At 40.0% G+C, this 24,445-nt stretch overlaps 1 protein-coding gene across 16 annotated transcripts in view; it reads right to left on the reverse strand.

Annotated features, from left to right (window-relative positions):
- gphna (gephyrin a) overlaps positions 1–24,445 on the reverse strand; it is a 107,807-nt gene that overhangs the window by 65,512 nt on the left and 17,850 nt on the right. For all 16 annotated transcript variants that reach the window (XM_056245657.1, XM_056245658.1, XM_056245654.1 and 13 more), the window contains exons 2-4: positions 11,595–11,673; positions 2,043–2,100; positions 348–440 (exon numbers count right to left, since the gene is read on the reverse strand). In XM_056245657.1, the coding sequence (XP_056101632.1) occupies positions 348–440; positions 2,043–2,100; positions 11,595–11,673 (230 nt within the window). The remainder of the gene's footprint in view (positions 1–347; positions 441–2,042; positions 2,101–11,594; positions 11,674–24,445) is intronic.

Here is a 24,445-nt window from a genome sequence, read left to right on the forward strand (position 1 = left end):
ATTAATCTCTTCTTTCTTTCTTTAGACTTACTGACACAATTTTGAATGGCAGTGTTTATAATTGTCAATTATATATAAAATTATAAGACCGTATTTATGCCACTTCTAAAAAGACTAGTAAAGCTGTTAAAAAGTCATTAAAAATAAACTTATCGCAAGAACTGTTTTTCATAAGAAAGCATCAACCAAACAGCATGCATGTGAATGTGAAAACACAATGCCCAAATATACAGAAGTCACAATTTCTCTCATTCTCATTCGGACTCAGAAAACAAGGACACATGGGGGTGGGGACAAAAACACACACTCACATGGACACAAACACAAACAGGTGGGCTCCCATGTACCTCAGGCGTGACATCACGGGGTGCAAAACCCGTTCCACCGGTGGTCAGAATCAAGTTGAGCTCCTTCTCATCGCACCAGTCCACCAGTGTCTCCTTTAAAGCGTGCACGCACACACACACACACACACAGAATAGCAACACAAAACATTCAGCAGTAATTCTATATAGTGCAGAAAGATATATTTGTATCCCTCAAACTACTGGTTCAACATCATATCAGCTATTTTGGGCATATAGTCTGGCCTGATAAATAAAACATCCATTTTTATTCTGCTGTTACCAGCAAAAAATATCATATACAGTGGCTCCGAAAAGTATTTGCACATTTAAGCCATTGCATCATTGCAGCAATAGACTTTTAACCAACTAGTCCTCCATGGTGATTTTTAGTGGATGTCTATCTCAGTAACCACATGTGAAGTTCACCACATTGTTTTATCATTTAAAGGGGTCATATAATGGTACATGCACTTTTTCAAGTTGATTGTACTGAAATGTGTGTTGGCAGTGCCTGTACACAACCATCATATAATGATAAAAATCCATCCAGTGGTTTTGTTTTAATCTCCTTAAATGTTTTCCCCTGCCTCAAATCGAGCCGTTCGACCGTGTGACGTCACACGCTCGGAAGCCCCTCCCACGATTGTTGATTGATTTCAACACAGACCCGCCCTCGCTCGTGAGAGCTGTCAATCATAGTCCGCGCGGACCGGCGCGGTCATTGTTGATATGCTGGAGCACTGTCTATGAGCAGAATGGCGTCTAAGCGATTGTGGTGTTCTGTTCTTGGGTGTAATAACGAACACAGCAGTCATTTTAATGTTCCTAAATCCGAACCGCTGAAGACGCAGTGGTTGAGTTTGTTTTCGAAGGGAATATTCCCCACGAGCAACGTCAATACTTTCATGTTTGCGCGAATCATTTCTCAGCAGACTGCTTTATAAACGAGGATCGGTATAAAGCAGGTTTTGCTAAGCAGCTGCTCCTGGATAAAGAATCGGTACCAGATATTCGTGTTCCTGCTGAACCTCTAGAACAACTGAAGTGAGTGTAACGTTTTATTAAACTTTATATTAATATTTATATCTTTGCAAATCGCTTCACGATGAATGAGTCTAAGGTTTACACTCAGGGTACATTACTGCATGTTTTCTTTGTATGACGTTCTCCATATAATTCATAATCCCACGTTTATAATGAACAACACGTTATGGTATTGTGTTACAAACGGTGTACGCACAGAACAGAGGGGCGGGGTGAGCAAAGCTCATGATCATTTAAAGTCATATGCACTGAAACGGCGTGCTGAAAACAGAGCTGTTTTTGACCAGGTAAAATAAGTGTTTTCTTACAATACTAATGAGAATTTTTAATTAAAGTATATTACAAACTTTTAATTTAGACCCTAAAGAATCATATTAGCTTGTACAAAAATGGCATTATATGACCCCTTTAAAACTTCACAAAATTCCTTGATGAAATGTTTTGCTTAAAGTGGATTTAATATTTGTTTTGTAATGCAATGATATTTATACTTTTTTCCATATCTGAGCTCAGATAAAATCCAAGTGGTCCATGTTATGGATAAGAGTGCAGCACTAATACTGGCCTCTAGGGGACAGTAGTGTGCAAAGGTGTGTATGGATGTGCATGTTTGCCTCATGGCCTCACTGAAGGGGTGAGAGGAAGCATTACCTTGATCTCGTCAATCTCATCAGGGACTATTTTGTATGCAGAGATTATGCCTCCGAGCCTGTGGGTGAAACACACAAACGACAACAACCGTTAGTGTATGTTCAGTCCCAACAGCAGGGGAGAAACAGGGAGCGAGAGAGGGGGAAAAAACACAATGTGACAGAGTGCAGGAAAAAGAAAGAGCAACACAATGCCAGAGGTACCAGAAAGCTGTCAAAATACATCCCCACACACTCCACCCACAACCGGAATGACAGTTAAAGAAGAAATTTCTTTCTTTCACAGGGCTCTTGCTGTTTTATTCACTTCTGCATTCACAGGGGTGACGGCTCACTAAGGATCAAATTTTGACAGCGCTGTTTTAGGCCATAAAACAGGTGGATTACCACAATAGCTAGGTTTCAAGTACAAGCCTCCTATATAAACGTAAATTTGCACTCAAAACTTTTGAGCAAACCATGTTCAAATACTGAAGTGCAGCACACACTAGTGGCGGCTCATAGTACTGCAGCTTGCAAAACAGAGACAGGCAGCTCAGAGACAGATAAAAGCACACTTACCATTTTTGATTTCGACAAACAAACTTGTACATTATCCAGCTTAGTGCATGATTATATACAAAACAAATAAACAAATTAATATTTCATGTCCATTTAAGTTTAAATTATGTTATTACGTGAGAAGAAAGGTGATACAAGACGCAAACTATCACAGCTAAGTTGGAAATCAGTTGCCGGATACAATGACCAATTAAACAGTTTAAAGTTCTTTAAATATTAAACAGGACGCTATTAAGGAAACAGGGTGAACGGGATCGGGAGATGATGCAAGTCGGACTCAAACTTGTAACGTCTGTGTGAGCACCACGTCTTGACATGTCTGGACCGCAGAGCTATGTGTCCAACTAAAGAGGCTAAAACTAGGACAAACTGAAAAGATTTAGCAAAAATCTCCTTTTTCAGTTTGGCTCAGGACTGGTTTTCTGGAGCTTATTTGTATATTTGGGGCTCTCTCACGTTGTTGTTTTGTCTCTACATTTTCTCTTGAATCACCTCTATCACTTCATCTAACTACTATGGTGTAATGCCCATAAAAGAGCAAGAAATAGAGAAAAAGAAAGAGAGAGAGAGAGAGAGAGAGAGAGAGAGAGAGAGAGAGAGAGAGAGAGAGAGAGAGAGAGAGAGAGAGAGAGAGAGAGAGAGAGAGAGAGAGAGAGAGAGAGAGAGAGAGAGAGAGAGAGGCAGAGACTAAAAGAAGAATATGCTGAACACAAAGATGCAGAGCTCTTTAATCCGGTTGCCAGGGAAACCGCTGGTGTGTGAAGATTGGGGGTTTGGAAAGAGGTGCTTTAAGACGGAGATGAGTTTGGGATTTCAACCTGGGTATTTTGTTTGTGTAAGTGAGTACACACATGCACATACTCGAACAAAGGAAGGCGAAGAATGCTGAATTTAACTGAAGCGTCTTCTGAATCTGGACGAAACTGTTCGATTGTGGCTTTATTAATGAATGTGTGGGTTGGGCCTGTCAGTGTCAAACCCAACCAAGTGTGTTAACGTGTGTCTTTGTGTGCTGATTTAGTTGAGGTTTCAACCTGAATGAACCCTGAATAAAGCCATCACACACTATTTTCAACTTTAAAATCTCTGTGGTGCAGTACATGGATGCCACGAATAGCCACCCATGCTCAACTAAAGAGACAAGGATTTGGAATATATAGGGATGAATTTACTAACCAGTTGAACCTCTTTTACACAACATTTCAGTGCATAAAACACCACGTTATTCAATTATCATCTGCAATTAAAGGCACAGTATGTGGTTTAAAACAATAACAAGGACATAGCTTGAATGAGCGTGGAATCATGGGAGTTGTCATCTTCTCCTCCACAGCCGATGGAAAGCAATCCGACGGGACTCAGGCAGATATCATGTTCATGGATGACCTAATGTATTAAAGTTTCATTAACGTTACTGTGGTATGAAGCAGGGCGGGACCAATAGCAGAACGAGGACGGTGGCGCGAATGCTAATGAGAGACACCTGCACGACACACCTCCTTCTTTCATGAACTTGTTTGTTACTTTGTTACAGTTACGTTTGATCACTTACATTTCACATTATTTTATTTCATTTTATTTTATTCTAATGAAATAGCCACAAGTGCTTAATTACTACTCCTATGGGACACTTTATTTGACAAAATAAAATTGTGGGGTAATGCAGCACTGTCTTACTAGGTCAAAACAATCATACTAAAAATACATTTAAAGCTGCTGTAGGTAACTTTTGAAAAAATGTATTTGCTAAAACTGTCATTATGTCCTGACAGTAGAATATGAGACAGATAATCTGTGTAAAAATCAAGCTCCTCTGGCTCCTCCCAGTGGTCCTATTGCCATTTGCAAGAAATACACGCTCCCAGTCAGAAACAACCAATCAGAGCCAGGAGGAATGTCTTAGCAGTGTAAATCACGCTCGTGTACGCGCAAGAGCGTACCGTCGTTCAAACTCAAGATTGCCGGCGTGCTGCAGCTGTGCTTATGACGGAGAAACAACCTAAACTGCCAATTCTCGAGTGACACCTGCTCATAAAACAGAGAGGTAAAAGGAAAAAGACTGATGACGATAAACAAGCGAAAAAGAAAGAATTACACAGAGCCCATTGACTCGGTGTCAAAACTGTTGAAAGTTATGTTGATGTGTTCGCTTGTGGCTGGTATGAGACACTTGTTGCACACTGCAGCAAGCTAGATCAATATTACAATGAGTACTTAATGTGATTAATGTATTAAATTTGTGGTGAAAATCAAGTTTTTAAATGTTGGTCTATGTGGTGTTTTTAATATTCTTTAAGAAAAACCATGTGTAAAAGTCAGCACCACTGCTGAGTATTTTCTCCTTAAAACTGCAGTGAACCAAAGACGTCTCAAAAATGCAGTTTGAAATCGCTGGTGTTTCTGTCGTCACAAACTACCTTGTAACCAATCACGTCAACGTGTGATCGTCAACGAGTGGATCTCTGAGCTGGTGTTGAGTGAGTGCAGGCAGGGCTAATTTGCATATTCATAGAACCGTGTATACCAAATGAGGCAAGGGGGTAGAGTTACATTCAAACTATTTTAAAGCTTTTATTCTTATTTTTTTAATTATTTTTAATACCATTTAAATGTCATTTTGGTGATCAAAGAGGAGTTTTAATGGATAAAATTATTGACTACAGGGGGACTTTAAGTAATTTAAAGGTGCTCTATGGAACTTTTAGTGGCCTCTAGTGGTGATGTTTCAGATTGCAACAAGAGCGCTCGTGCTCGTGTGCGTGTGCGATCTCAGGAGCGAGCATTCACTACCGGCCACACGGAGACTTTCAACGCAACGGCGAAAGCATCACACAACATGCTGGAAACTCATGTAAACTCCCACTGCAACGTTACAATAATAGGCTACTTTTATCAGCTTGACGTTGAACTAATGCTCCATGCTCGTACCATGATAACGTTACATTGACTGCATTTAGCCGGCATGTGGTGTTATCTAGTATAGCCTACGGTATTTCACTAACTATTCGTGTATCTTTCACCAGGGGCGTCATGCAAGCCAAAATTCTGGGGGGGCACAATCTGAGACGTTGCAATTGTTTTCTGACGGGTGATATGGATCATGTTAGGAGGGGTCAGGGGGGTTTCTCCCCCTGATTTTTTTTTAATTCTGGCTGCGAAACATACTATTTCAATGCAGTTTGGGAGGGACAGAAATACCTTAACGGAGCTAGCAGCAACCCTCCTCTATCTGAGGACTAAGTTAAAGTATGTGTATCTGTGCATTATAAGATGTTTTGAAGGCCAAAAAAACTGGATACAAACAGCTTTAAAACCATGTCACGCAGCTGATTATTTTTCTCTCCTCATCTCCATCACACTTTTTCTCTTTGTTTTTCTCTTGCCCTGTCTCTTCCCCTCCTAAAGTTGAACTTTGACTGATAGGCTTTCCATTTTTGTCTGTCAGTGAAGAAAGTAAACATAGGGTCAACTGGTTGATTTATGAATCATTTTCTCAGACGAGTTACTGAAAGCTACTAGGAAAGCTAGGTAGCCTAACTAAGTTTATTAAATTCATTCACAGTACATATTCATTATTGATCTTATACCTAATACAGGGCCGTAGACAGGGCTTTATAATCAAAGAGGTCCTAAATTTGAGGTGGGTAGGGGGTTCAAATTTTTATTTCTCTGATATGTGCATTTCAAGACGTTTGAAGGCCAAAAAAAGGATAAGAAATAGCCTTAAAACCATGTCAGCGGACAGTAGATTATTTGTCAATACCTGCTCTCACTTCTTATCCATCACTCTTTATTTTTCTCTCAGTCTCCTGATCTTGCCTTCCCCTCCTAAAGCTGAGCTTTTTTAATTTACTTAAGGCTACAAATTGTACTATATTAATTCTCAATATGTATACATTCATTATTAATCTTGTGCCTGACAAGGAAAACGGCTTTTCCCCTCACAATGACAGTAAACTAATTATTAGCCATTACGAGTCACGTTACATAGGCCTATTTTCAGTTCAAAATGGCGAAATTAGACAAAAGTATATTCGTGTGCCTGATTATTTTCGTCATTCGTTTAACATTTATGAACTAAAAAAACTGTCAAATATGAAATGTTTACTTTAGCAACTTACATCTCGCACTTGACTGTACACTGACTGAAGCGTCGAGTGAGTCTAAAATTCGCGCTAAGCTTCTGTGAGCATAAAGCCCGCCTCCTTTGATTTCATTGGCCATCTCAAATATTCTGACATTGACGAGCAGTGACAGACCAATGAGGCTCAGATGAACACACACGCGCGCACACACACACCCTGTCCTGTGTCCTCTGTTTCTGACGTGCGCTCTGCTCGGCGCCGCTGCGGATTGAAGATGAACAACGTGCTGAATCTGATTATAACAAGTAATTTAAAAAAATTATCAGGGAGGAAAAATCTGAGGGGGCACGTGCCCCCTCACTTTGAATGGGCATGACGCCACTGTCTTTCACAATCAACAATGTCAACATAGGTGAATGTATAATAATGATAATGAAAACGGTTAGTGAACTAGACTGAACAATGTCAGTGTAACAGTAAGACAGTAGGAAGTAACATTACTGTACTGAACGTGTCTGGAAATGTTTATTATAAACAATATGATAGTGGGATGAATTACGTTATAGCGTAACGATCTATAACGTAGATCTAGTACATAAAATAAGTATCCTAAAGCACCTTTTCTTATCCTGGAACAGTCTTTTGTATTCATTCCATGTCTCATGTAGTTTACCTTGCTATTTCATTTGAGTTTACTAATAATTCAAAAGCTCTGCCGATGTTGATCCGTGTTTTCGTCCTGAGCCGATCAGAATCACGTCTGGCCTGACGAGCTTCAGCAGATAAAACTTTGTTTAGTTTTTTATATTTATGTGGAGATAGTGTTGGGAGTGTGTGTTGTGCAGGAGGCAGGTCGTTTTGGGGTGTTATCAGACTCCATATCGTCAGCTGCAGTGCCGTCGCATAGACTGTGTATATAAGGAGAGAGGCTCGGGAGCGCGCATGCACGTCACATCCGATGGATTTCGCGGTAAATCCGACCCGGAGACTTCACATATAAATATGAATATTGGCCTTCAGAGGTAATAGCAAAACCCGACAAGTGGATCATTGTAATGTGTGATTACAACCCCTTCACACACAGGCAATAAAAAAAGGATTCATTTTAGAAGAAAAGTTCCATATAGCACCTTTAATTATTGTAACTGCCTTATTTACAAAACTCAGCACTACTTTCCTAGTGCAGTTACCATTGCGATAAACACGTCTGCGGTAAACGGGAAGTTAAAACAAGTTTTAGTGAGAAGAGACCCAGTAAAGTAGCCTTTACAATGGAGCACTAAGAATTCTGCAACTTGTGTTAAGCACATATATTCTAGACTTGTTTGCGCAGTTACCTGATTTGGATACAGTACGTCATGTATTGAATTTGATGTCCTACTTGCACCCACCGAAAATACAGAACAGGCAGACACTATAAGACATAGGTGCTTTTGCAGGTGATGCAGTTTCAAATATGGTCCCATCCCAATCCTCCCAATTTCCAGTCTCCTCTCTACTGTCATTGATAAGGGTGTCACGATTTCGATTTTAAATCGAAATCGATCGAAATTAATTCACAATCTCGAACTTCGAATTAAAAAATGGAATCGTCGATGCTGCCACGCCCCCATGTCACGTCCGGTCGGCGTGCCAAGCGGAAAAAAAAACACGCGTGTTGAAGTCATAGATGGTTGAAGTGCTGCGAGTCTATGGTCAACCACCTCTAACTTAGCTACAGTCATTCAAAAGATAGTATGGCAACTGCAGATGCAGGAGACCCATCGACAGAACTTGAACCCCCTCCTCTTTCATTGAAGTCGCAGGTGTGGAAGTTTTTTGGATTTCCAGTGAGTTATGTTAACAACGTTCGCGCTTCAAAAAAGCCACAGTTTGCAAGTCTCGCGGAAGTTTCGAGTCTCCTGCATATTGATAGCGGCGCCCTGATGCACGCAAATGAGTTAAAATCTCCCGGAATCTAGAGTGTGCGAGCAAGAGCGCGCATGCAAGACAGAAAAAACTGTGCTCCAAACCGTATAGCGTGCGCACGGCAGAGAACGAGAGAGCGAGAGACCTTGCGTGTGTGCCTCATGAAGCGCATGTAAGACAGAGAGCATCCTGATTGGCTGGTTTCGGCTTTAAAAATAAATAAATGTAAAAATCGAGAATCGAATCGAACCGTGACCTTAGAATCGAAAATTTAATCGAATCGAGGATTTGGAGAATCGTGACACCCCTAGTCATTGATTTAACAAAAACTTATAAACAGACCACTCTGGCGAGTTAATAAATAACTGTCTGCAGGCCCGTTGCAAATAAAAGTCGGTTTCATAAGGAACTATAACCTTGGTGACACTTTTCTGCTCTCAGCTGAAGACACGTTCATTTCTGTTTCTCAGGTGTGCTCAGCTGTCCCTCTCTTAAACGTCTGCATGTTCACCTCTCTGTAGGTGAAGACGTCAGAATCCTCTCTACCCAGAGGACGATGAGCCACGCGTGTCCCCCACTATGATTATTTCAGCTCTATTTTTACCACACCTCGTTAGTAAAACTGACAGCTCTTTCAATGAATCAATTCACCTGAGCTGACAGAGCACTGGAGATGGAGCTCACCAGTCAACAGACAACACACACATTCATTATCCATCAATACTCTCTGAAGTATCTCTACCTTCTGGCGGCACCCCATGCTTCTCTTCCTCTCTGACACCTTTCAGAGACCTACATCCCGCTGTCTCTGTCGCTCCACTGACCTTGTCGGGGTACAAAGATTTGCTCGGTACAAAGCTTTGTTTTTTTATGCTAAAGTAGAAACAGAGGTGGACAGACATTGCAGGTTCTGGTACAATGTAGTCTTCGAACAATTGGAATTTCTTTAATTCCTGATCCATCTATGATGACCCTACTGCTCAATCCTCTTTACCCATAACAGCACCAATAACCACAGATATATCAATTACTAAAATGGGGCATTGTACACTTGCTGTCTGAAACCAAAAGCAGCTTCTTTTAAATGACATAACAGTTAGCGTTTTCTGAAATAAAGTACCTCCCAAGGAGGAAACTAGTCTTTCAAAGGCACTCCAGAAATCAACAGATTGGTGCATCTTTTTAGACAGGTTGTTAGTGAACATTGGATGTGCCTTGAGGCTTTCCAACCTTCGAATTATGCCTAGAGAAGACAGCATTTCCACAGAGGTGGAAGGACAATGAGCTCTTCTTCTTGCTGAAAGTCTGTTAAAGAACGAGAAGGTTTCTCAAAGCTCGAAAGGTCTCCGCTGAAGTATACAAGAAGTAGCTGACATTCGAGAGGCCGATTTAAGTGAAGAGTCCTATCTACACCTATTTGCAAGAGTGCATGCAGACATACTCTGCACTCAAGCACTCATAAATACAGTCTCCAGCAGTTCAATCCTGCATGTGGTCATTTTTGCATGACCTTTGACGCATGACTAAAGAAAGTAAATATGCTACTTTAGCATCTCATATGCACAGTCAAAAGTAGATACACCTTTGATGTAATCGACACTATAATAGACACTTTCACTAACTGCTTACGGTCTACACAAATGACATGAAATAAAAGAAGTCCTGTTTATATATTAGTTAATCTTATGGACCCAGATTTTTGACCACCGACAAAGTCTGGTCCACTTTGAAGCATATTCTGTCCAAAAACGTCCTACCTTGGCCATTTAGAAAGGACAAGTTATTGCTTATTTAGAAACCTCTGCATTCGGTTTCATTCAGACAAGGGACAAGGGCCAAACAGAGTTGCTTTTTTACAAACCGATTAAGGATGCTCAAGAGTCTTACTTACTTGCTAGTCTCAAAGGATGCTCAAGAATCTTACTTACTTGTTAGTCTCAAATAAAAATCTTAAATATCTTTCAAAGATCTGATGCCATAAAACTAACAAACTTAGGCAAACCCAGCAATAAGCTGTTACTCTGAAGCATTTATTATATCAGCTTGATACCCTGTCAAGAAAATCTTGCTTCCTGGAAAACTGATAAAAGTCTGTGCACCTCAATTCCTAGAAATTGTATAGAAGCTTTGCTTCAAATTTGGTCGATTTACAGAATCAATGAAGTTTGCAACAATGCATGAAAGGTAACGCAGACAGACTAAGTAAGAAATTGCAGCTGCTGTCCTCCTTTGTCAGGGATGGATTCTTGGGCCTTGCACCAAATGCTGACCTACTGTAAACACTCGCAGTCTTCTAAGTCCAAACATTGGTCTTGGTCGTTGGGTAGTAGTCCTTATCTGTGTGGGCTCGACATTAGGCCACATTCAAGGGCACAAAGGGACTGTAAAGTAGAGGTCTTCACAGGTCCACTTGAATCCGAAAACCCGAGGTCCGACCCGAGCGGGTTCGGGTCCAAAACTTCGACTAGTGCCTCGGACACGGGTCGAGTTTGGTATTTGTGGCCTCAGGTCTCGGGTAATTTGAAATAAATGTGCTTTTTTCTACTGGACCCGAGAAGACCCAAATTCTTTTAAACTATGTCGGCCATTTAACAAAATTTTATTATTAAAAAAGAAATTCTATTGAAGAACAATTCTTCTATGGTCTCGTCTCCAATTCCACACATTGGTCTGGACCATTGGGTAGTAGTCCGCATCAGTGTGGGCTTAGCATAAGGCAGCATTCAAGGGCACATAAAGGCTGTAAAGAGGGTTACAGTATTGTCTCGTGGACATCACAAACACACTCAGGTGACAGCAATCACATGTCCACAAGACCGCAAATACATCAAGTGCAGAATTTGGGACAACGCCTTTATCTTTAAGAAGGACATCCATCCATTCAGCACAGAAATACAAGGAATGGGAAACCTGTCCGGAAATGTCCTATGATCAACGAGACTTGATGCATGGACAGTAGTATTGTACAAAGCCAATGTGTTTGTGTGTGAATCACTTACAAGGATGGGTCATGGACAAGATCTTTGAGGTTGATTCCACTGCGGTCCTCGGCAAGGTTTCTGAAGCAGCTGTCACTCACTGCAGACAGGAGAGAGATGGAGGAAGGACATGAGACATAGGAAAAGGGAAGAGAAAAGAGGAAAAAAGCACATTATTGCATGGGAATAATATAATGCCCTTTTGCGGACCACAAATGTCTGATTCCTTAAACGTCACGTTAGTCCTGAGGTTTGAGAGAATATGAGTTATGTCAAAACACATTACTCAACAAAAGCACGCAACTACAAGCGTGGAGAATCATACTATCAGGCCTTCGTGTATTCCATGTAATGGAAGCCACACTGTTACACACCAGACAGTATTAACATTACTGTTCTCCTCTGCGTTGTCAACTTCCTCTGTGATTTTACAACCTGTTTGATGGTGAGCAGAATCAGCACCGCTGATAACCATCAGCTCAGCACCAGCAAAAAGCTCCTAGTAGTTACAATTACAACAAAGGGTATGTATTATTGAAAACAGGATTTTTCTTGCTCTTTCCCTGTTCTTTTTGAACTATGTACACATATTCAACATGAACCACTTACAGAAACTGCTGCAAAAAATCTGACATTGAGAAATTGTCATGGTATTGATCCCTAAACCGTAAGCTTATTAGCATATGACCAACCATGCTTACATATCAATGCCAATTTAGAATTCAGTAACGTGACAAACCTTGATGAACATAAGTGAGAACTTGAGTGAGAAAGTGTCGAAAAAGATAATGAAAAACTAAACGATCACTGTTTGTGGTGAAAGATATCTTGGCCAATGTTATTATTGGACTTCAGGGAAGAAAAACCAATACAAAAGTATAGACTATATAAGTGTTTTAGTCGAGACCAGCTCATTAGAGTCGGAAACCAGGGCGATACCTGAGTAGGTTGAGTCCCAGTCAAGACCAAGTCCAGGAAAGAGTAGAGTATGAGTCTGAATAATTCAGACAGTGTAAATATGCTTTCCATTGAGGCAAATGAACCCTAGTTTCACGTCAGTGTCACGCAAACCTCCGCAATGCACACACAGTGTGCTCTGGTCACACAATTCCACAGAGTGGAGTCGGCACAGAGAGACCACAAAACAAGTCAAGACCGAATGCCCTAAAAGCTCAAGGGTCCATGGCAAGACCAAGACCATGAAAATATAGTCAAGATCAAGTCCAGACTCGAGGACTACAACACTGCACACTGTGTTTAAGTCAACATTGAAACCCCATTAAAACCAGGTTTTACTGTGCATGTTATGCCAAAGAACAATATCTTTTTAATGTTTCATCAAAATATAACAACTTGCTCTGCCTCTAAAATGACTTTTTAGGGTCACCAAGCTCTAATTTTTCAACCACCAGCCATATAGAAACGACTATTTATGATCAAGTCCCATTCTAAAAAAAAAAATTCCATTGAATATCATGCTTTACCTAGAAATATGCGCATTACCGAATTAAGAAGGTTGCAAATAATAGTAACAGAAATAATAGTAATTTCAACAGCATTGTGATATAAAAGGGTCCAGTCTAGCTCAAAACATGTCAAAATCTGTGACGAGGGAAGAGAATGACCCGTGTTGTGTAAATAAATGATAAAGTGCTGCCATTCACCGTCACATTCTCCATCACGCACAAGGGCTCGGTGCAACACTTGCTTCATAATTGCAGCATTTTCTCACCCTTCTCTCTTTTCTCCTCATCTCTTGCTCTCTCTGTTCTCTCTCTCCACCCTGCTAACCCTTGATCTATAAATAGGCTGGTGTTCCCTGCAGGAGGCAGGAGAAGTGAGCTCTCCTCAGAAAGGCGGCAAAAAACTTCTTGTCACAGGCACGGAAATGCAATGTCTGTGTGAGCATGAATGAGGGTGAAGGAGGACTGTTCTGCCGATGCATCATATACAAGTGACCGTTTGCTTGTGTGTGTGAGTGAGTGAGTGAGTGAGTGAGTGAGTGAGTGAGTGAGTGAGTGAGTGAGTGAGTGAGTGAGTGAGTGAGTGAGTGAGTGAGTGAGTGAGTGAGTGAGTGAGTGAGTGAGTGAGTGAGTGACTGAGTGACTGAGTGAGTGTGTGTGTGTGTGAGAGAGAGAGAGAGAGAGAGAGAGAGAGAGAGAGAGAGAGAGAGAGAGAGAGAGAGAGAGAGAGAGAGAGAGAGAGAGAGAGAGAGAGAGAGAGAGAGAGAGACACGCAGCAGTTGGACCATTTATCAGAGATGTTAAGGCATCAGAATGTTAATGTCACCAGAGATCTGCCCAGCATGAGTGGAGAGGAGAGTTGTCTATTTTCTCAGAACTGCTAAAGAGCTACACTTCTCAAGTAAAGCATTGTTAAGCATATCAATTCATTGTTAAAGTCATTGTTCCTTTAAAATATTTTTAAAAATCTGGCAGTAACCAATGGTAATACCATAATATATATATATATATATTATATATATATATATATATACACACACTCACCTAAAGGATTATTAGGAACACCATACTAATACTGTGTTTGACCCCCTTTCGCCTTCAGAACTGCCTTAATTCTACGTGGCATTGATTCAACAAGGTGCTGAAAGCATTCTTTAGAAATGTTGGCCCATATTGATAGGATAGCATCTTGCAGTTGATGGAGATTTGTGGAATGCACATCCAGGGCACGAAGCTCCCGTTCCACCACATCCCAAAGATGCTCTATTGGGTTGAGATCGGGTGACTGTGGGGGCCATTTTAGTACAGTGAACTCATTGTCATGTTCAAGAAACCAATTTGAAATGATTCGAGCTTTGTGACATGGTGCATTATCCTGCTGGAAGTAGCCATCAGAGGATGGGTACATGGTGGCCATAAAGGGATGGACATGGTCAGAAACAATGCTCAGGTAGGCCGTGGCATTTAAACGATGCCCAATTGGCACTAAGGGGCCTAAAGTGTGCCAAGAAAACATCCCCCACACCATTACACCACCAGCACCAGCCTGCACAGTGGTAACAAGGCATGATGGATCCATGTTCTCATTCTGTTTATGCCAAATTCTGACTCTACCATCTGAATGTCTCAACAGAAATCGAGACTCATCAGACCAGGCAACATTTTTCCAGTCTTCAACTGTCCAATTTTGGTGAGCTCTTGCAAATTGTAACCTCTTTTTCCTATTTGTAGTGGAGATGAGTGGTACCCGGTGGGGTCTTCTGCTGTTGTAGCCCATCCGCCTCAAGGTTGTGCGTGTTGTGGCTTCACAAATGCTTTGCTGCATACCTCGGTTGTAACGAGTGGTTATTTCAGTCAAAGTTGCTCTTCTATCAGCTTGAATCAGTCGGCCCATTCTCCTCTGACCTCTAGCATCAACAAGGCATTTTCGCCCACAGGACTGCCGCATACTGGATGTTTTTCCCTTTTCACACCACTCTTTGTAAACCCTAGAAATGGTTGTGCGTGAAAATCACAGTAACTGAGCAGATTGTGAAATACTCAGACCGGCCCGTCTGGCACCAACAACCATGCCACGCTCAAAATTGCTTAAATCACCTTTCTTTCCCATTCTGACATTCAGTTTGGAGTTCAGGAGATTGTCTTGACCAGGACCACACCCCTAAATGCATTGAAGCAACTGCCATGTGATTGGTTGATTAGATAATTGCATTAATGAGAAATTGAACAGGTGTTCCTAGACATGTGCCGGTATTCGGTAATGCGATAAATCGCGGTAATGAATATGCACGATATTGTTATCGCGGGCACTTCAAAATACCGTGAAAAATAATAGATTCGAATTTAGACTTTTAGAACGCGCATTAGCTTATTTTCCATCAACCGCTTAAACTGCGTATATGCTGCGCAAAACACGTGCGCACTCTGATGTAAACAATCCCCACATGTATAAGCACTGTATGCATGCGGCGCAGTGCGCACTCTAGTCTAATGTAAACAATCCTCACATGGAGTAGAAGCATGGCGGGAGGAGGAACGCTGCCGACGATTGCAGGGCTGACAACTCTCACGCATTCAGCTTGAGACTCAAGCGCCTTTCAGACAGGACGCGGAACACGCGCGGGGACGTTTTGTTGCTGCGTCGACCAAAGCACGCCTGGGTCAAAGTTCAAAATAGTTCAACTTTTTATTTGCAAAATAGCAAATCGCGTTGTATCTGAAGGGCAACGTTGAACCCAGCGGCCAGCACCGCGCATTCCGCGTCCTGTCTGAAAGGCGCTTTACTCAGTTGACACTTTTCACACGCTCTCACGCAGAGAAAAATCGCGGAGCAAAGAGGACACTGACACCGACAGACTAGACAGAGCAGGTTACATTTGATATATATATATATAAAAAAACATTCAGCTCTTAGGTTCTGTCCATTGTGACAGATCGCTGCGCCTCAGTTCAAGTAAACCGATCATCTGTTACTTTTTATTTAAAGATACAGTACAGCGAGGAGTATTTGGCTAAATATGTGCATATTACATATTTATTATATGTTTACTTGTCATTACATAATTGTTATTATAATGAAAACCGCATTGTATTTCATTTCTCTCTGTATGTTTACAGCATTGTGAGATATTTTTTTTTCTTGAGAAAAATTTACATGCAGACTGTAGCCTACCTAATATTTATCCAAATGAGTCAATATTGAATTAAGATTGAAATAAAATCCAAGAATTTAATTGAATAATACAAACAGTAGCCTACCAGTCATTGTACCATGTAAACATTGTAACATGTTGTCGCTAAACTTAATAAAATTGTTTAGTTACCATATGTTTTGAAAATCACAATTACACATTATGATGCAAGTTGTTTAGATACCCACAATCCATCTGTTTCTCTTGAGCAATTAAAATATCGTAATACTACCGTATACCGTGATAAAAGCTCAATCAATTAACCGCAGCATAAAAATTTGATACCGGCACATGCCTTTAGGTGAGTGTATATATATATATATATATATATATATATATATATATACCATTACACAGATTTAAACATTCACATGGTATTCCAAGGAATTTAAAAAAAATACTACGGTATTTGACAACATATGACTGTTCTATATAGGAGAATAGGAATGATAATTAGTTGACTTAACATTCGCCCAGAAGCTGTAACTGATTTGCTGAAAAGCAAGTAAGTGAATGTGGCCATAAGTCACTGATTCAATAATTACATCGACTGTCAGTTTGCAACCAGTTGACAAAGGCTTCTGCTTGGTTTTAAATGGCTTCGTTTTATATAGCTGGCTGCAATTCTTTTATTTGTACTGTAAAAAGAATATCTCTGAAAATATATTATGTAAATATAAAAAATATATCATTATATTATAAATATTTAATGATTATATAATGACACCTTACAAAAATACTGTAGTGACTGATGGTTGTACCATGGTATTTACATGAATTTCCAAAGGTACCGAAAAATACCATCATTTCATTATGAGTAACATATGGTAATGCATATCGTTCTGAATGAATACACAATTCAAATAGAGTACAATGGTATTTACATGGTACTCCATGTTACTTAAAATAATTATTTAGTATAGTATTACTATAAAATTTTGAGATATGAACTCAATATGTACTATATATACATACCATGGTATTTACATAGTACTCTAAATGTACTTCAGAGAAATTCCAGATCTTATGGTACAGTGATGTAACAATTGTTAATACCACAGAAATCTGTTGAATTCCACAGTACGCAGTGATTAAAAAAACATGCTAATACCATGGTACATGTACAAAAATCAAGAAATTAAAGGGGTGGTTGATTATGATTTCACTTTTTTAACTTTAGTTAGTGTGAAATGTTGCTATTTGAGCATAAACAAAATCTGCAACGTTACGACGCTCAAAGTTCAAAGCAAAGGGAGATATTTGCTTTTAAAGAAATCGTTTATTAAAGGTGGGGTATGTGATTCTCTTTTTTGTACATTTTTTCAAAATAACTTGAAATCCTATTCCTAACCCACTTACAGCCACTGAGTTAGAAGCACTGAAATGAAAATTAAAGGAGAACTCCGGCGCGAAATGAACCTTTGGTCTAATTACACATTGTTACCTAGTCAACCGTTATCTGAGATTTGTTTTCATAATTATCGAATGTAAATAGTTTTATCTCTAAAAACAGTTTAGCCTATAAAGCTAGTATAACGCTAGTATATTGGGCATAGTGTAATGACAAATAAAAATCGCTTGTTAATACCACTAACAAGGCTGAAAATAGCCCCACACTAACACGGTAGCATAATGAGGGTCCCTACCTTCAAACCGAAACATTGAGAACTTTGTAAGTGTCCAGACAGTTTAATAAGAAGATATTTTAAACATACAGTCAACTTCGCGTATACAGGCAGAATCCATCTTTGAAATACAGCCTTTACCAGTCGATCTACGAACGCCGATCCAAGTGCGCTGGTGAGATGTGAACGAGCTATAAGTTGTGATAAGGTGAGCGCGAACAGCAGGCTTGGATCGGCGTTCGTAGATCGACTGGTATATTTCAAAGATGGCTTCTGCCTGTATACGCGAAGTTGACTGTATGTTTAAAATATCTTCTTATTAAACTGTCTGGACACTGACAAAGTTCTCAATGCTTCGGTTTGAAGGTAGGGACCCTCATTATGCTACCGTGTTAGTGTGGGGCTATTTTCAGCCTTGTTAGTGGTATTGACAAGCGATTTTTATTTGTCATTACACTATGCCCAATATACTAGCGTTATACTAGCTTTATAGGCTAAACTGTTTTTAGAGATAAAACTATTTACATTCGATAATCATGAAAACAAATCTCAGATAACGGTTGACTAGGTAACAATGTGTAATTAGACCAAAGGTTCATTTTGCGCCGGAGTTCTCCTTTAAGCAATTTAATCATCTGTGGAACGGGCAGGACTCGAAAAACTCCAGCCAATCATTTCCAAGACCACCAGAATCATTGGACAGTAAGTCCGTCAATCAAACGGTTGTACCACACCCCCCTCCCCCCAGCACGCGTGACCCCCGTCGAGCGCATACTCAAAGTTTGTGACGCATGCGCATCTCGTCAGTAAAGCCGGTTCCATCATTAGTAGTAAATCGTCATTACAATCTCTCGCGCATCTGAGTTTTCGCTCGTGCATGATTGCGCGTCCATGTTCTTCGAATGGGTGGAGTCAGAGCCGGCGTTGGAGGAAAGAAGGTAGAACCATTTGAATTGTATATTTTCAAAATCTGCCGGTCGTTTTCCAAATCACATACCCCACCTTTAAGGACTACAACAAACGGCTGGAAGGGACTACACAAGCTTCCTATCGGGTTAGTGACATCACTAACCCTAAAATTTACATAAACCCTGAGTCCATGGCCCTGTCCCAAATGGCACACTCCTCAGAGTCCACACTTCGGTGACGTCATGTAGTGCAGACCTATAGGGCCCTTAGCGCGAGTCCGCGAGGGCGCATTTAGAGGTATTTTTGGGACAGACTCGATCGCCACGCCGGAAACAGGAAGACGGTCTGATTGTTGTTAAGGACAGGAGCTACAAGTTCGGGGAAATATGCTGCCTATTGTTGTTGTGTTTACATATGACTCAGTAAAGCCCTGACATTCTGTTCTATTTATTTAATGAATCATAATGCGATCGTATTATTAAGCTCGCTATTATTAGCCTATGTTTGAGACATCAACCACTGGTCGATGATCATAATGTTTGTATAAACTTGTCATAAAAACCGTAATGATAATTACACTTAAATATCTTCTTCTCAGCCATGTTAACAATTGTCCGTGAGCGAAATCTCCTCCCATCCGTTGTCTGATTGGCCTTTCGCAAGGATTCCTGGGTAGTTAAAGTGCGTGGAGCCTGCATCTATCCGGGCTTCGCGGAAGACCGCTTCAAGGGTACAAAGGGGGCGCTGCTGAGCACACTTCAGAGCGTTAAAATGCTAAATGGGATGGCCTACGGACTCGTAGACTCGGCGAGCACGCGCAATTTAAGTCCACGAGACCGAAAGTCCGCATAAAGTGCGCCATTTGGGACAGGGCCCATGTAGAGAAGAGGTAATAGGATTTGCTAACACATGAGCAGTTCAAGCTCCGCCCTCTGTGCCGGGGGCAGCAGCTCATTTGCATTTAAAGGGACACACACAAAATTTTAACATGCTATAAAAAATTATCTGTGTGGTATTTTAAGCTAAACCTTCACATACACACTCTGGGGACATCAAAGACTTATTTTAAATCTTGCAAAAAGGGGCATTATACCACCCCTTTAATGTTACATTGAATTCCTTTTTAGTTAATAGTGAAACGAAAATAAAGTATTATATCAAATAATGTAAATATAAAGGAATTGAACACCACCAATTCTAAAGTCACACAGAAACGGCATCTTTCAAGCTCTGTTTGTAGGAAGGCGCGCACACACAGACACACTTGCTCTTTCTTTCTACCTCATGTCTGTGACTCACAGCTCTGCAGACGGAAAAGTCTGTCTGCATGGACACTTTGGTGAGGTGAGAGTTTCCCTCTCAGCGTGAGACTGTGTGTGTGTGTGTGTGTGTGTGTGTGTGTGTGTGTGTGTGTGTGTGTGTGTGTGTGTGTGTGTGTGTGTGTGTGTCTGTGTGTGTTGCCTGTGGCTGTGCGTAGGAGTTAGACTTGCATGAGCTGAGCTGGTGTAAAACCCTGTCTCGTTAACCCCTGCCTACATCCAGAGAAGACATGTGGACCTCAAACACCACAGGTCCAACACCTGGGAGCAGATAAGCCCAGCTTTGAGCAGCAAACCTCGGTGGAGCAGCATTCCCTTTGAAAAACCCTCCTGCTATAAAAGACTACATATAGAAACGTCCGATACTAAAGCTTACAGTACAAGGACAAGTCTGTCTCCGATTGGATGATCAGCTAATCCAGTTGGTTCATTTACTTCCTGGCTTGTTTCATCCCACTTCTAGTTTTTCAAGGTTTATTCTGATACCAAGTAGCAAATAAGGTTGAAACTTCCATTTAAAAACTCTTACACAACTAAAATATTCTTACATTTTCTGAACCATATAGGAGTGGTGTAAAGTTGCTGTAGATTCCGGGGCATTCCTGCGCAGTTGCTAAGGTCTCCTGGGTGGTTACTAGATGTTCTGAGCAAAGGCCCCATTCACACCAAGAACGACAACTATAAAAATAACTATAATGATAACTATGAGTCCACACCTGCGGACAATAACATTGTTTAAAAGCCTGCTGCAGTTATACATGTCATAAAGTCACCATGAAATCAAAATGGACAAACAATTATTGTTTAAAAAATAAAATAGAAAATGATGTGTCATCCTAATATTTAATTTAAATTACTTCCCCTCCCTCTTGCATCTCAACATCTTTTCTCTGATGACGTCTTTACGGGCGCGAGGGCGGGACATCCTGTCACTCACATGTGATCACAGCAACAGCAAACCACAACCATCCAACGATGCAATCCATTCCCGAAGGACAAAACCAAGTAAGTCCTTCTTTTTCTTGGTGGAGAACCCATTTCAGTCAGATATATACTTCACAATAGGGAAGAAATTACTATTGCAACCAACTTTAAATGCTTTAAATGCTCGAGCTTTATAAATTCAGGTGGATTATAATTGGCTGTTTTTTTTTGTTTTGTTTGTTTGTTTGTTTGTTTGTTCATCAACTAGAAAAAAAAAGTAATTCAGATGATTTTGCTTCTCTGTGTCCTTCTCATTACATCTGTGGTGTGGCCTCCGCTATTCTCATAGAATTAGAGAGATTATTAAAACTTTATAGTTACAGTTTTCATCATTGGTGTGAACTGGCCTTTAAAGTCGCGATGAAATGGAAATAGCAACAGATCTTTTCTTCAGCATTGTGACATATATAGTGTGAATGTAGGACACGGACTTAGTTATAGACATTAACTGTTAAATAAATGGAGGCAGATCGACAGAATACGAGCTTGCAATCCATTGTTAAAATGGGTAGGGGGGCTTAAGAGAACTAAATGATTGGGAATATCAAGTAATGATATTCTGATTAAACATTTAAAAAATAAAATATCAATAAAAAATAGATCGGGTGAACTTTTATGTCATGCCATCTTTGAAAAAGCTTTTTTTTTATCATGTCTTTATGATATTCTAATAGCGTTCCTGTGGCCGTGACACTAGCAATGCCAACTTTATGGGTTAAATTCCCAAGAAACACCTTTAATGTAAGTCACTTTGGAGAGTGTGTGATTTTATTCAAGTGTCTAAGTAGAAAAATGGTCCTTGGAGGCTCAACGCTCCACAAAAAAAAAAAAAAAAAAAAATTCACACAATACAAGATCATTCATGTTCTTAGCATAAAATGTTCCAGAACCAGGTATGCACCAGAGTTCAATATCTAGTGTTAGTGGGTACTCTTTTCAAATATGAGCAATAGTAGCTTTCTCAAGCACCACTAGCAACATGACTTAGAGGCGTTTGCTGTCTTCAGATGTGTGTCCAATCAGACTGAAGAATGTGTAACATCCTGCTGACCAATCAGAGAAGCCCCCTAGACCAACTCCCCAAGAGCAACGTTATACATTACTCACTCCTCGCTCTAGATTTAATCAATGACTATCTCTACTGCCCCCTGCCTCCACCTTCATGACTATGCAAAACTGCTCTGGAAACATGTAAAGATGCAGAAAGGAAAAGGACTTTCAAGAAAAGAGAGAGTCTGTGTTGGTTTCAGGTGAACTCCATTAGATCAGTGACAGGAACACGCTGATCCCCAGGCACGTAGTTAAACAAGCTGGACAGGACAAGTTGTGTGTGTGTGTGTGTGTGTGGGGGGGTTGTGATGTTCAGGAGAGACGAAAGAAAAGCACAATGGAATTCAAATCTGTGAGCTGCATTTCAAAGCACCTTTATACACAATGTATCGTATGAGTCTACAAAAGCTCAGTTTCTAGATAAGCATTTCACAAAGGCAAAGGAGGGCATAGAGAAAATGAAAAATATTTTATTTAGGGGGAGGGTGCAGAAGGGAATGTGGACGTGTTCTAGAGAGGAATGAGGAGCATCTAATTAAATCATTGAGAAAACACTAACATCATGCATCAAGATATATATAGAGTCTATATATATATATATATATATATATATATATTATTCACAGGGATGTGACTTTAGCAAGTTTTTTCATCTTTAGCCATGCATGAAAACAGGAATGATCCCTAACATGTTTGAACCTTCCTCATGAGTATTAATTAGGTGGCTTAACATTCACCTGGAAGATAACTGATTTGTTGAAAAGCAGGTGGGTGTGGCCATATTAGGGTAACCACTCAGTGATTGAATATTGGCAGGCAATTTGGCTTACTGCGATTATGAAATTGCAAAGGATGTGATTTTTTTATTTTTTATTATTAAATAAATATATGCAAAGCCTGTTAGTGAAGAGCGGCTCTGTGATCAAATGCTGCTCAAACTCTGAAAGCACTGCGAGCTTGAGTTTCTTTTAACGTGCATTTGAAAGAGCAACAGGCGTCAAACATCTTCCTAAACTTGTAATGCAAAGCATTTATAAACCTGTTGTCCAACAAAAGACATGTAATAACATGTTTTACTCCAAACTCACTTCATAATGTCAGTTGAGTGTTTGAAATAACTTCTTCTTGTAAGCTGATATGGCTTCTTATCATTGAATAAGGCAGACAATATATTATCGTATATTATTCTATAGAGTGATTAAGTCTATGTCGATTAGCATTGCATTATAAATATACTTATTATGCTAAAAAAAATACCAGAGGCTTGAAGAACAGTACTAAAACACTTTTGTATTGTACTGTTTACTGCCTTGACCCCTGTGTTTCCACTGTAAGTGCCTTATTGTGCGTCCCACACTGCTAAAAAAAATTGACAGCTTAAAATAACACAAATATCGGTGTGGAAAAAAGTATATAAGTGCTTTAACAAAATGACAAGCCGCACTGTTCTGGTTTCCCCATAGTAAGTACATTAATGTAAATAAGTCAAGCATTTTCTGTAATTGTATTTAAAAAATGTTCCCTAAACATCAAGCACTTCAACCAGAAGATCATCAGACCTCACTGGACTTCTGCACCAACAGAATGCGCTTTAAACATTCCATCATGACGTTCTGCGAAGTCAGACTTTATAAGAACACCACCCTGATCTAAGTCTGAGTGAAGAGAAAAAAAAAACACGAGTTAAAAGTTGCCCTCGTCGTCTCTCTCTTTCCAGAGCAGATTAATAAAACATCATACACAGCAGCTCCACTGCTAACTTACTTAGTCAGCAAAATGTAGCCCATCTCTCAATACTGAACACACACACACGCATGCAAACAACGGCAAGATCACACAATAACAAAGCAAGCACACACAAAAAGAAAAGAAATCATACTGTGAAGAAGCGAGTGCTTTCAGTCCGTCTTTTAAAAATGTTCAAGTTCACAGCGACGATCAAAGTCAAAAAAAATATTCACAGCAAGACCACACTCGCATCTTAATAAATGATTATGTGAATTATGATATGGGTGAATCCACGAAATGGGGGATTATAAAGCTGGAAAAAATTTGAAAAAAATACTAATTATAAATAGCTGGCAACTTTAATTTGTTTAAACATACCAACAAACAAAAATCATTTCATGTTGTTTTCTTTCATAATTTTTGACCAACTTCTCCTTGTTAAAGTTAACTGTTATTAAAAAAGATTTATCTTGTTATATGACTGTCAGTAGGGGATTACCATGATTTAAAAAGGGTATATATAGATATATAAGCATCAGATTGTCTTTATAAGCAGCGCCTTTTAGTTTCATGACCTTGAGAGGTTTATAACGTCAACTTAAA

The sequence above is a fragment of the Rhinichthys klamathensis genome, unplaced genomic scaffold, assembly GCF_029890125.1.
Source record: "Rhinichthys klamathensis goyatoka isolate OS25496 unplaced genomic scaffold, OSU_Roscu_1.1 h1tg000032l_1, whole genome shotgun sequence".
In the NCBI taxonomy this organism is placed as follows: Eukaryota; Metazoa; Chordata; class Actinopteri; order Cypriniformes; family Leuciscidae; genus Rhinichthys; species Rhinichthys klamathensis.